The sequence below is a fragment of the Strongylocentrotus purpuratus genome, unplaced genomic scaffold (assembly GCF_000002235.5).
Source record: "Strongylocentrotus purpuratus isolate Spur 01 unplaced genomic scaffold, Spur_5.0 spur5_scaffold_1, whole genome shotgun sequence".
Lineage (NCBI taxonomy): Eukaryota > Metazoa > Echinodermata > Echinoidea > Camarodonta > Strongylocentrotidae > Strongylocentrotus > Strongylocentrotus purpuratus.
The window spans coordinates 32480448-32494972 of NW_022145594.1; the positions used below are offsets into that span (position 1 = coordinate 32480448).

The following is a 14525-nucleotide window of genomic DNA, read 5'->3' on the forward strand; positions in this document are numbered from 1 at the left end:
TAAAAATAAGGAAGTTAGGAATTTTGAAGTTGTGATCAATCAAACACAAATTGGCAACTCTATGACGTATCATGCGAGCTCAACTTCCATTTGCTCAGTACTAAAAAAATCTAAAATTTTCATTTTCCCTCAATAAAAATTTCAACCATACATGCACCCTAAATATAATAATTGCAAATATGTTTCTATACTCCCCCTGCAAGGAACAAATATATATTCCGTCATCAATAACGAAGAAAACATGATTTTATGGAATATTATGCACAAAGCAAATGAAGGAGAGCTCGTATAATAAGTCACAGAGTTGCCGATTTGTATTTGATTGATCACAACTTCAATAATTCATAACTTTCTTATTTTCATTCAGAATTTGCTCAAACTTTCACTCACCTGATTTTCTTATTATTCTGCCTCTATCGAAACAAACTTATTTTAGGGGTGGACTTTCCCTTCAAGTTTTAAAAACCTCCTTTGTAAATTTGACCTGTTGTGTAAATATAAGGTTTTTTTTTATGATGACATCTGTTATATTTATGGATTTAATTTTTGCTTCATTGTTCAGGTGAATGGAGACCTTTCTATCCGAGCGTTCATCACGGAGAATGGTCTAGACATCATGAAGATAAGCAAAGAAGACCATGGAACCTACGAATGCATGGCAACCAATCAGGTTGCCACGGTGATAGCATCAGCAGATCTTATCGTCTCTCGTAAGTTTCATCATGGCACATGTCCTTGTAGGATGTTTGAATGCTCTTTGAAATACTGCTATGAATGTGTAACTATGTCTTTGAGTTATCACATTGATGTGAATTCATATAACTACTGGGGTATGTCTATATACTACTAGCAAAACATATGAGCAGATAATGGTTTAACCTTTGAAAATGGGAAACCATACAACTGGAAATTCTTGACTGAATATATTTTTTGATCCATGTTGTTTATCATATCTTTTTTCGAGAGCCAGAAGGGAAGTAACTTGTTATATTTGGTATTATTTACCTTTTTTCCTTTTCTTCTCAGACTTCAAGCCAAAAGCTCTCAATAGCTCTCAATGATATGACCCAACCCCCCCCCCCCCCCAAAAAAAAAAAAAAAAAAAAAATTGTATATATATATTTTATGTGTTCTCAAACAATTTTTTTTAAACACAGATGCAGTTAAGAAGTGTGTCAGTTGAAGCATACATGTACATGGAGTCAACATTGAGAAGACATGTATCTTTATACTTTGCTTTTCCATTTTTCCCCATTTTACATTTGTCACAGCTACAAGCCCACATACTCCTACCAACGTTGCCGTGGTAACCAGCTCAACATCCGCATACATCTCATGGGAGGCTGGCTATGATGGCGGAGGGACACAGACATTTGCAATCAGGTTAGTGTTTTGTTATTTTCTGTAGCATGGTGATAGCAGAGAGCTCTGCACAGAGAGAGAGAGAGAGACAGACAGAGAGAGACAGAGAGTCAGAGAGACAGATAGAGAGAGACAGACAGACAGACATAGAGACAGACAGACAGACAGAGAAAGAGACAGACATAGAGACAGAGAGAGACAGACAGACAGACATAGAGTCAGAGAGACAGATAGAGAGAGAAAGACAGACAGACAGACATAGAGACAGACAGACAGACAGAGAGACAGACAGAGAGAGAAAATGACAGACAGACATAGAGACACAGAGAGACAGACAGACAGAGACAGACAGAAAGACAGACAGACAGACATACAGACATAGAGTCAGAGAGACAGATAGAGAGAGAGAGAGACAGACAGACATAGAGACAGACAGACAGACAGAGAGACAGACAGAGAGAGAAAAAGACAGACAGACATAGAGACACCGAGAGACAGACAGACAGAGACAGACAGAAAGAGAGACAGACAGACAGACAGACAGACATAGAGTCAGAGAGAGAGAGAGAGAGAGGGACATAGAAACAGACATAGAGATAGAAAGACAGAGAGAGAGAGAGAGACAGAGAGAAAGAGATACATACATAGAGAGATACAGAAAGACAGACAGACAGACAAACAGATATAGAGACAGAGAGAGAAGAATGAAAGAATTGGGACATACCGTAGGAGGATGCAAAAAGGCCATATGCATTGATAGATATATACAATAACCTAAAAGCATCCACTTTTCTTTCTTCTAATGATGAACAATATGTTAATGGTTTTGTACTACATAACTTAGATTAAATGGAATCGTGCACTTTTGTTCATCTCCTGCACTTTCCTCATCTCCCCCTTCATCTAGGTACCGACCCATGGGTACCACTGCTGGTCTCTGGACCACCATCCACCCCATCCCAGCTACATACATGTCCATGCTGATGTACAGTCTCACACCCAGTACGGTGTATGAGTTTACAGTGACAGCCAGCAATGATCTGGGTGCGAGCGAGCCCAGTGATACTGTGACTGCTACAACCAAAGGTAAGGGTGATGCCACCGCCCCCCCCCCCCCCCACTGAGTGTTATTTAGGGTACTCATATGCGTGTTCTCAGCACCTTCCCCCCCCCCCCCCCCCTTTCAGCAAAAGTCCAGTGTGTAAAGTCAATACGGGTAGACCTTTCTCTTTTGTTACGAGCCAGAAATTTTGGGAACACGCATGGTATCCCTCCGTTCCCGGAGTGGGGGGGGGGGGGGGCGGGGGGCGGGGGGTGATGGTGATGGTTGTGATGATGATGATGATGATGATGATGAGGATGGTGATGATGATGGTGATGGTGATGATGATATTGGTGATAATGATGATGATGATGATGATGATGGTGGTGGTGGTGGTGGTGGTGGTGGTGGTGGTGATGGTGGTGGTGGTGATGGTGATGATTGGTGATGATGATGATGTTGATTATGATGATGATGAGAATGATGATTGATATAAATTTCTGAGGTGATAATAGCATCTCTGGTCCTAGAAACAAGGGGGACAATCTCTTTCACTGTGATAAAGATCCTCTTGATGAATACAAGACTGATAATGATGTATTAATAATGATGATGAGAATAATTTAGATATGTCTTCTTATTTCAGATCCTGCTCCCTTCGTTCATCCTACCGATTCTACAGGTGCTACAGTAGTCCCTCCACCAGAAGGTATGTCATGCTGCTTGTGTAGAAATTGTGTAAAAATGTTTAGTGTTACTTTTCATAGAATGCTTTTCTGCAAGACTCGGCTTCAATCATTTTGTGTAATTGATTTGTCATATTACTTTCAGGTTTTACAAATTTAGATATTGCCTAGGAAGATTTGTTTTCTTTAGCTTTGATATTGATGCCAAATTGTGGGGCAGTCATGCACTACATGTATAGCACAGAGAAGCGACCGGAATACCCTGTTTTTCTGGGAACTGCACATAACCTTTTCTTGATTTTGTAGCAAACAACTGAAAGTGAGTAAGATTTTGTTAAATACATGTTGAGGTATAGATTACACCATATATCATCATATTATTTGAATTAAATGATATAAATAAAACCCTCTCTTTTTTTCTTTTTTTAAAGATATTAAGCCATCCCCACCCCAAAACGTGACCCTGACGACCGGGGAGGATGGCCTCTACCTCTCCTGGCTTCCCCCATCCCGCTGGTCCGACTACGTGGACCACTACGCCATCGAGTACCGCATCGTTGGACCGTGGCTTATCCTTGAGGATAGGATCAGTGTGGACGACACCCAGGTGCTTCTCAGGAATCTCCAACCGAACAAGACGTATGATTTCCGTGTGTTTGCATTCACGGTGGCCACCTTCAGCGATCCGAGTATGATAGTGGTGGGCGATACTAGAGGTAAGATGGCTGTCATTTTGGAACATAGCTAGTTTTTATCTTTGAAACTTGGAAAAGTGTATAAATTTAAAGCTTGTTACAAAGAGAGATACATTAAGTGCGACGTTACATTAAAACAAAGGATAAGAAACCCATGTTTGACTCTTCATTTATTATACATCAGGGGTAATAATTCCCAAAGCTCTTTTGAAGCGCATAGAGACGTCATAATGTTATATGCACAATACAACAAATTTCAAAATTATAAGTTGTTCTCTTCCCTAGTGGCACCGAAGGATCAATAAAACTAGAATTTCTTTTTTATGCAAGATACAAGATTGTAGCCTAGGCAATACTACCTATGTTTCACTTCCAAGAGACTTCATAGTTAAACCTCGAAACATATATCAACTGAGGATTGCTTGGACATTCCAATAACCTGCTGAGAATTCTCTCTATATCCATCAGATCTTGGTGTCTACATCCCGACTCCGACCTTCCAGCCGAGATCATCGACCCCGGGCATAATCGCCGGGGTGATCGGCGGTCTCTGCTTCCTCCTCATCGCTCTCCTCCTCTTCACCATGGCCATCATCATCTCTCATCGGAAGAAGGAGAAGAAGAAGCGCTATTTTTTCAGTAAGTTTTTCTTCCTCCTGTGTACTTATAGGCAGATGACGGTTTTGCCATTGTTTTATGTCGTTGGCATTCTAACATACATTTATTCATGTAATGTTAAGACAGAGTATGATTTACATGTATGGAGTGGACATCATGAATCATATTAACAGAAGCGTGTTTAACATGTTGAAATATGTTAAATTTGTTGCAAATTTGAAGTCTTACTGTTTAACTTGAGTTGTAGTATTTAATTATGCACAATCAGACTATGTGACTTCTGGGACTTTCCCCCTATCATCTGCAAAGAGCCTGATGGGAATTAACTAATTTGTTCATTGTTGAATGGATTTATATTTTGTTTGAATGTTTGAGAACATGGTGCATAGTTTTAAATGGTGGATAACATGAATTGAATAAAAATTTCATAGTTAAATATTGTATTATGTTTGACTCCAAGTTTTAAAGTTATCATTAACCTATGTTCTGAAGATTCAATATAATGTTTTACATTTAACATGTACATGGCTTTATATCGAGAATGTACGTTGAATGTTTGTAGTGTCTGTGCATGTTGCATTTTGTTTTGATTGGAATGTGTTCTTTTGTGTTCCCTCCTTAGCTGCTAATGGGGGCCACGTGGAAGCCCAGCCCCATCCTCCTCCCAATAATGCCAAGTAAGTTGCGTTTCTACTAATCTTATGAATTTTGTATGCTGCTAGATATGGGGGTGTTTCACAAAGATTCTAAGTTGGACTTAAAAGTTATGGAGAGCCATTTGTAGCCTTAAAAAAAAGTATATTCAAAAGCGAAAATTCAAGTATTTTAGACTTTTTATAAATTCCACATGAAGACCATAAAATCTCCTTGTTAATATGAAATATGAATGAATTGTAACAACATATTATGCCTTCTAAATTAACTTTTAAAAAAAATTCATAGATGCTAACAGCCTTCCATAACTGTTAAGTCCAACTTAGAGATAAGTTCAACTTAGGATCTTTGTGAAACACCCCCATGGTTATTCAGTTATTTGTTGACAGATTTGTTCCTAATAATAACACTTTGATAATAATCTTGTATGTTTGGAGCCAGAAGGGCGTGAACTCTGTGATGTCAGTTGGCTCCAGACAAACGATTTCTTGATGTACAATATTATACATGTATGTATGCTTGTATCCCTCTTTTTTAAGCCTGGATTTTGCGGACCAGATATGATTGCATTTCTTCACGTATATTATTCTATTCATATCAGTACCGAACTTCTGTTCCTTCATTTCACAAATATGTGGGGTACTATTCCATGAGTATGACATCAATCAAACTAGACTTTAATACTCAAAGTTACAAAAGTTCTTATCCATGTAGTACAGTGAAACCTGCTTTAGAGATCACTTGTATAGAATGACACCTTGTCTATTAAGACCACATTTCTTGTTTCCCTTTAAAATTGTTCTCATTTAAACATGTAATAAATTAACCTGGAAACAATGACCACTTGATCATGAAGACCATTTCTCTTGCCTCCATTGAGCGGTCTTTACATACAGGTTTCACTTTTCATATTTTTTGTCACATGGAGATAGCACCTCACACATTGGTATTTAGAGTGCAAATCATCTTACAGGTAAGGTGTGACTAGTTTGTTATCGTATATTATGAGATATTTTTTATGTACTCATTTACATGCCCATGGCCTTTGTTTTATCTGTTTGAAAATCCTAACATTTAGAGCTTCTCGTCAAGTAAAGCCTTGTTTAAACAATTTTTTTTATTTTGTTTTATTCATCACAGCACTTCTGAGCCAAGGCCAAGTGCCCTCCAGAAGAGTCTTACGAAACTAAAAGGCAAGCTCAGCCCCAAGCCGAACCGCGCCTCCCCCTCCCTCTCCGACCCCTCCGCATCTGCCAATGGAAGCGCCAACGGCAGTGCCAATGGCCACCAGACCACTGCTACGCTGAGACCTCAGAAGCGCTCCCTTCGTGATCGCATCCTCAGTCGGTCGATGGACCCACGATCGGCCAGCTACAGGGTGGAGTCGGAGAGAGAGGAGGAGGAGATACCGACGGTCAGTCGTCGCCTTGACTACGAGCGGACCTCGGCCGCGCCCTCTAGAACCGGTGCTAGTGATGGAGAAGTGAATGATTTCAACGATATCACCTTGATTCCAACAAACATCAGAGAAAGTTCAGGTATGATGACGTGTTTTTTGTGAGATTAGGGTTCATGAATAAGTCTGAGGGATGCAGGGTGTTTGCTTTTTGCCTCATTCCGGGCCCTGAAACCTCTTTTGTTCAGGCTGCAGTGTTGTACAGAATGTACGGGTCACCAATATTTCTCTTTCACGATAAAACCAACTGGTATCCATTATTATATCATCTTATGGATTCTTACTAAAGGAATGTAAATTACATTTCCCTGTTCACAATTTTCCTATATTGCATGTAGATATCTAAGGACCTCAAGTGATATTTTAATTTTTGTGTAGGAGTAGAAGGTTTGTGTTCTACTCCTTACTTCAGAAAACCATGAAGCCAGAACTATTTTAAATAATTTTTTATAATTCCATGTATTACATTTTCATTCTGTTCAGGGCCAGGATGTAAAACAGATTTTGTATCTACAATGTGTATCTGATTCTTGTTATCCTGATGATAAATAAATGATATTTCAGTATTGATTCAGATAAATTTACCGCTTTTCCTTCATATTTTCAGATCAAAATGGTTTCCTTCAAGAGCTTCATCAGCATCACCGTCTACAGCAAGGTTCAGAGACTAGCTTCCCAAGTACGTCTAGCGGACGGGAAGACCAGCCCCTCACAGATCCAACTCGCGGAGGGCGACGACACCACGAACGCGGCGACTACGTCTACTACCACGGACAAATGCTTCTGAGTGCCATGAGCTCGGACGATGATTTAAGAAGCAGTAGAGAGGGTACGGTCAGTCGTGATGGGGTTGTGAGGCAGCCCAGTGAATGGGGCTCACAACCCTTGCAGACTTTCGGGCAGAAAACACCCCCGAGGTATACGCACCCACCGGAAAATCAACCAAAACAGGGAGGAAAGACACCAGACAGTCGCGGTGCTTCGCCTTGGACAGAGGATATCAGTGAGATTGGAACGAACCCGGTTTTTGACCGACAAATGCATAGACATAGTACGCGGAAGGACCTTCAAGGCGCCAGAGCTTCCATACAAAACTACTCGACGGTTATTCCAAGAATGCAAGGCTTATCGCCCAGTGCGTTGGATAGCATGAGCACAATAGCGGGGTCAGTTAGCGGTCGCAGCATCACACCGACACCTATGGAATTCCAGGAGTACCCCACGGGTGCGTCGTACGAGTTCTCCTCACAGCAGCAGCCATCGCCAGAAGTGCCACACCCCAGGAAGGCGTCGCCTTACAAGGACATGATGCGTGCGAGTGCGGACGTGTACAGCGATCCAAGCATCGTATCCGTAAGCCCGCTTGGTTCGCGGGACTTCACCGGCACGGGTTACCAGAGCCCGTACGACACGGACGCGCAGCAGTCGTCGCGCTTCGGATCATACGCACACAGTGACGTCTTCTCCCCACCCGCTGGTGATAGGACATTTGGGTATACTGATGACGGTTATGATGCATCACGAGATGTGAGCAATTACCAAAGAACTCGGAGCTTGCAGAGAGGAGAGGAGGGTGATGTCAGGTTAGAAGATAGTTCAGGTCGGAGGTCGATGTCACCGAGGTCAGTGACCCCTAGAGCAAAGTCACCCAGGTCACCACATTATAGATCACCTTCATCTCAAAGTTATACAAGTAAGCAGAATTGCACATTTTTCTTCATCTCTTCTTTACACAAAATTCTTCCTTAATGTGCTCTCTCTTTTTTCACACTTTTCTTAATTTGCCTTATACACTCATTTGCATTTCCACGTGGGATTTTAGAATATTTGTGTCCAAGTTAAGTCATTGACGACAGTAATCATCTGTTGTTCAAAATTATTAAAAGTTTTGGACATAGGATTCCTTTTAGTGTCTGACCCTTTATTACTGCTATATAACTAATCAATTAATGTGATTTTTTTTCAGGTACATTGGTAGACCCTTCATTGCAGACTGAGGACACCTTGAGACCCCATACCCCACGCGACCAGACCATCTCACCGATACCAGCTCAGAACGATCTCAACCGATCGCATAGACAATCTCTATCCCCTTCCGCCATGAGTAACAGCCACGAGAGCTTCTCATCAATAGAGGGCGGGCGAGATCAGAGCCTCGTCGGCCCCCTACCGACCTTTGCACCACCACGTAGGACGCTATCCCCGGTCAGTCAGCACTCGTTGAGCAGCGGATACGGGAGTCGTAACACGTCGCAGAGCACGACGAATACGTCGTCCATCCGCGGGAGGCGGAGCTTCCCGAGCATGGAGGAAGTCCAGGAGGAACGTGACGAGACGCGGAGTCCCGTCTCGGACACCAAGAAGGACGACTCAACGGACGAGAACTACGAGTTCGACAAGGGGCTCGACACAGAACTCATGGAGGCCCTGAAGCGGTATTACGAACCTGAAAAGTCGATGTTGGTCGACGACGAGAACGGGGAGGACGTCAAGCCGGAGTACGCGGAGAAGCGTTGTGAGGAACTCAAGAAGGAGTTTGACGAGTATCGTAAGAAACAAGCCATCATTGAGGATGTCCAGGTAGAAGCCATACCTGACATCGCTAGGGAAGTCTACAAGCCTCCGAAGCTCACTTCCACCGTGTGACCTTACACACTCATAAGCAATAGGTGCTGGACTTACTGAGCAATAGAACAGAGTTTATATATTTGTATCAGCATTTTCAGCTTGAATCATGTCTTTCTGATCATGCTTTTGCTGGTGGTGTTGACAAGTTTTCAGATATATTTTTGAAAAAGTCTATTTAAGTGTTGAGCTCATTTATTCCATTCCTGTTAACTTCACATCTTTCAATATCATTCAAGATGGCACTATATTCTTTAACTTATCTAATTAGTTACCTAAAGAAGATGGAAGTTTTCCTTTTTGTATAAATTCAGGGGTTCACAACAAAATTTCCTAATTCTTTAGATAAAATTCAATGACAAAAAAAAAATTGTTTTCAAATTGCATTGAAAATGAATATTTTTGTTTAGTACTTATAATAATTTTGAAGTTTTGTGAAGGGTAGTGTGTGGTATTGCTCATAGTTGTATGTGCATCATCTGAAACGTCTTCACCACAAGTGGAACAAATTAATCTCTTTATTTCAATTTTGTTATAATAAACCATTTCAATTAAAATTACTGCACTTGAATATGTCCCTGCCATCCACTTTTCCCAAAATGTTTGTGATTTCACAAACATAGATAAATGCCTAGCTAGTTAAATGGGGTACTTACAAGAACAATCCGTATTCTGTTCACTTTAATGGTACTAAATGAGAGTGTGAGTGAAATTTACAATGATGTAAATTATTGCAAAGTGAGCGTGTGGGTGAAATTTACAATGATGTAAATTATTACTAAATAGGCGGTGTCACACAGAAAAATCCCTTTAAAAATCCCTTGAAAAATCCTTTCAAGGGAGAATTTTCTTGCTTCATTAGATGATTTTTGAAGGGATAATTGATGACAGACTGCAATTAAAAGGATACGGTAACTAAAATCCAGATAACTAAAATCCGGATTTTTGGCCTCTGTGTGATACCACCTAGTGAGAAAGCGTGAATTAAATTTATATGGTGTACTGTAACTTACTTTACTGGCGATATGACAAAGAAAGTTCTTTCTTTTGTAAATAGATTTGGCTGATTGAACATTGTATTTATAAACATTGCTGAACATGTACATGTATGTAAAAACAATTTTACATACCACTGCATGAAAACTTTTTATTACCTCTTTGGAAGTTGTTCAAAACTTCATGTTGTACATTCTTTTAACTATTTATTGTTCTCTGTATTGACCAGAGAATATTGTACGAACAAAGCTGAACAAATATTTTATACGCTATTTGTACGTGTAAATAGTAAATACTATTTTTCTACTGCACCGAAGACAACTTGTGACTGAATGTGATACTTTTAGATATGATCATGTTTTTCAAATTAGGTTGTTGGTGTTAACATGCATGTTTTTGTGTTTTATAGTTTTACCCCATTGTGTAGATATTTATGTATCTTTGTGTTAATAGTGTGAAAAAGTTTGATTTTGCAGCAGTATTTATGCATCATTGTGCTAGTTTTGGTTAATTTCCCTTAGTTACGTATGATTTTGTTTATATGTAAGCATTTTGTATTTTTATACAAGTACCGTATGTAAGAATATATAAGTCACAGAAACGGTCATGTGGATTCATAACTTACTCTTTATTTCAGTTCAAGTTGTTTTCTTTTTCTACCTTTCTTCTTATACATTGTCATGTAAGGAAAATGACAAGTATTCCACCGTGTATATCCATGTATCAGTACACAGCATTTGTATTCAATTATCAAAAGTTTATGGCAGTACTTATGGTTCAGTACTGAATTGTAAGATAAATCTGAGCTCTGGTTGAACAGGACTGCATTTTAGAGGAATTTGATACAATTGTTTTAAATTGTTTATTATCCATTTATTGTGTATTTGGACAAACATGATTACCGGTATATAAACCAACTGCTGTTAACTCGTTGAAAATCACACCATCTAAAGTACAGGCAAATAGATATGAATAGTTCTGAATTATCCTCAATTAGATGGGGATTATTAATATTGTCATTAAAACGGTTTATTGTACACATGTTTATAATTAGCACTGAACAAGCAAAATTAGATTTTAAGTATATATCTTTGCTCTGTAATGCTATGTAATGCGGATAAACTTTGCACACAAAAATACCATGACACAATACCTTGTTCAGCATAATAACATAGCAGTTCCAAAGAGATTACCTCATACACATTTGCAGCATGTAATCATCGTCTGCTTTCCGCAAGAAGGCTGTTCACTGCCATTGACTCTTATTGCCTTCTTGCATGGAGCTGACGACACGTATACACATACATAAACACAGCAGTTCAGCTTTGACTATCCTTGACTTTTGTATGTTGCATTTGCAATGATTGCTAGAGGTTTATACAGTGATTAATAACATTTGCTGATAAACTATTTTCTAATTCTTGCCATTTTGTGTGTCACATATACTTGTATCTGACGAAATGTCAGATTCGTTTTTGGACTTTGCCTAGTTTTTACATGTTCTATTGTGTCTGTTTTTTAAGTCTGTTTTTGGTATCATCATAATTCCAAATATGTCACTATACCTCACTGTAAATTACATGCACTTGACTGGATTTTTATGATCAAATTGTTTTTTTTTGTATCCTTCCAATTTAAATAATCGTATGTCTGCCTGCTAAAGGAACCAAAGTTTGTTTATCTAATAAGTAATAATTTTCTGATAAGTATTAACACAACTCATATGATTGCAGTATGGCTTCAAAGATATAACTGCAATTGGTGTAGGATCTCTTTTATAAGATCAAATTTTTAAGTAGGCATCAGATAGGCACCTTTTTAGCATCATTTTTCCTTCTTCCTCTTTCATTTTATCGTGAAGTCTAACTCAAGTTTATCAGAATATCTTAATATATGGTCATAATTCACCATTTACATGTAAAGACAGTGTCATTGGTTTGTATACCAAAAATCTCAAATTTGTCAAGGATTTTACCTCATTCTTTTTTGTTATTTTCCAAATGCTAAAACAAAACCATATATGTGATGTCTTTTTATCAACTCTTGCTGCAGAGATGCTTGTTGACAAGATTTATTTGATAATCTGTTGTTTTATTACACTAAATGAAAGATATGTTGTAGGGGGGACCAATACAAATTCATACCTGAAGAATATAGTGCCACTTGTTGAAAAGATTAACAGTATGCATATATCTTTGGTGTTAAATCTTTAAATTAATCTTTAGGGGTTTTAGAAGGGAAACAAATTTTCAATAGCGCTATGAGCACCGAAAGGTGGACCTGTGCGCTATACAAGTAGCCACTATTATTATTATTATTTCCAAACTTTCAAACCAATATCATGGCTATTCTAATTGCACAGATCAATGACACTGTCTCTTTAAGTTCTTTTCTTACATTTCTTTAGATTAAAAGCAACTTGCCTTTGGCATTAGTAATCATCACCGGTTCTCAGCATAAACTATTATCTCAGCACTTCTTGTTTTGTTGTAGATATCTGTTTTTATAGTTCATGTCCATAGTGTTTCTTTTGTAACAACTCTATTATCAACTCCGAATCAGTAGTAACACTTCTCATAGATTCAATTATTTTAGTTGTCTGTAAGGCACTTGTTGGAAAGTTTTTCACCCAACACTGTTTGGATGTAGTTTAAATCTTTCTCTTGCCAATTGAGCACTTCAGGTTTTCAAAAGATCAAATTTTAATGCACATAGATAGTGCACAAGAGAGACAAGATTGGTGACATTGTTTTAACAATTTCTTTTTTTTAATGTAATACTTCCTGGGAGAAATTTAGTTTAAACTAAAAAAAATTGTATTGAGTTTAATACCGATACTTATTGAAAGTAGCACAACTTTTATTTAGTCTGCATATTGACAATGATATTGACTGATCAGAAATGGGTTTGATCCTCAACTTTCATGTAGCTACATGTAGCTTGTCCCTAAAACTTTTGTAGACAATCTATTTAAAATTCTCTTTATTCAGACAGTTTCTCCATTTAAAAACTAGCAGAAATCATTTGTCTAATTCTTCTTATTCTATCTCATCGGTATAAATGTGAATGCAGGGTTTTAAAAAAATAACCTGTAAATGATAGTGATACATAAGTATTCTATGTAAAGCATATCATTGCAATACTAATGATGAAAAGTAATGTTGTATATTGAACTAGTTTTATTTACACAACTCTTTCCACACCTTCGGGAATCTTATGGCACAAATTAACCCATACACATTTTTACCTATACGCATTTTACCTATACAAAATTGTAGATGGTCTGGATTTTACCTAATCATAACTTCCTTGCTTTAGAAGTGACCAATTTGTTGTTGGCCTTTTTAGCTGATGATTGCGCTGTATGGCATTATGACTTTTTTACATGTATTTATGGCTAAGACAGCTGTGTGTGTGTGTGTGTCTACATTTAACTTTTCTAAATGTAATGATAATAATATGTATAAAATGACAAAACATAAAAAAATACTTGAGTTTTCTATGGCTATTTCTGTATTAGTTTTCAATAGCGTTTGTGCAAGACGGGTGTTGAAAAGTGGGCAAAAAATTTGGAGAGAGAGAGAGAGAGAGAAATGGAGATCAAGAAAGAGATAGAAAGACAGAGGGGAAAACGTATAAAGACAGAGCCAGACACTAATGTCCTTTGGCATTTATCTACATTTGGCACACTCAACCCAGGTGATGTAAATGTACCTGGCAGGAATTAATTCTTTGACATGCTAGAGCGCCGTATGACAGCCATGCTAAAGCCAGGGTAATAATCGGGAGAGCGCCAGGACATGTGCGGTATATAAGAAGCCACCATTATTACCATTATTATACGTATATTTCATTCACAGAGAGAAGAGGATGCGGGGAAATCTAGAGAGTATAAGAGAGAATTGGTGACAGAATGATGTGATTCTACAGTAGCATGCCAGTATTAAAATCATCCTTCATTAGTTTCTTTAAAAATGCACAACTCTCAAAGAATTTCAAACAGACAAGATATATGTATTTGTAAATATATTTTATCTTTAATATCTTCAACTCAAGTCATAAAGCAAAGTAGATTCATAAATCAAACAAGATTGATTTCACTTTTTACATCTAACTTGAACTATTGAATCAATAACCAACAAGTCCTGTTTTTATTCTGCTCATACAGTAAACCACAGTAAACTGCTGTGGTTTACCACATCTTTTTCTAAAGTCACTGTGTACGTTAAGATTAAGTTGAGGTCTGGTCATGTGATTGCATTGTGAAAGAAACGATGTGGAATCGATCAGAAATAGTTGATCATGTAGCATAAATCAGTATTGGTGTATACTGCAAGGTTCTGGAGTCATAAAACTGATAAGAAACATGTGGCATAAAAATGAGGCCCACA

General features: G+C 38.3%; 1 protein-coding gene across 1 annotated transcript in view; it reads left to right on the forward strand.

Annotated features, from left to right (window-relative positions):
- The window catches only part of LOC583206 (protein turtle homolog A), a 44261-nt gene extending 31369 nt beyond the window's left edge, over positions 1 to 12892 (forward strand). The window contains exons 8-17 of the mRNA XM_030978696.1: positions 563 to 710; positions 1272 to 1383; positions 2270 to 2448; positions 3051 to 3113; positions 3522 to 3806; positions 4254 to 4424; positions 5026 to 5080; positions 6198 to 6595; positions 7121 to 8206; positions 8480 to 12892. Of these exons, the coding sequence (XP_030834556.1) occupies positions 563 to 710; positions 1272 to 1383; positions 2270 to 2448; positions 3051 to 3113; positions 3522 to 3806; positions 4254 to 4424; positions 5026 to 5080; positions 6198 to 6595; positions 7121 to 8206; positions 8480 to 9159 (3177 nt within the window). The 3' untranslated portion in view covers positions 9160 to 12892. The remainder of the gene's footprint in view (positions 1 to 562; positions 711 to 1271; positions 1384 to 2269; positions 2449 to 3050; positions 3114 to 3521; positions 3807 to 4253; positions 4425 to 5025; positions 5081 to 6197; positions 6596 to 7120; positions 8207 to 8479) is intronic.
- The last annotated feature ends 1633 nt before the right edge of the window (positions 12893 to 14525 follow it).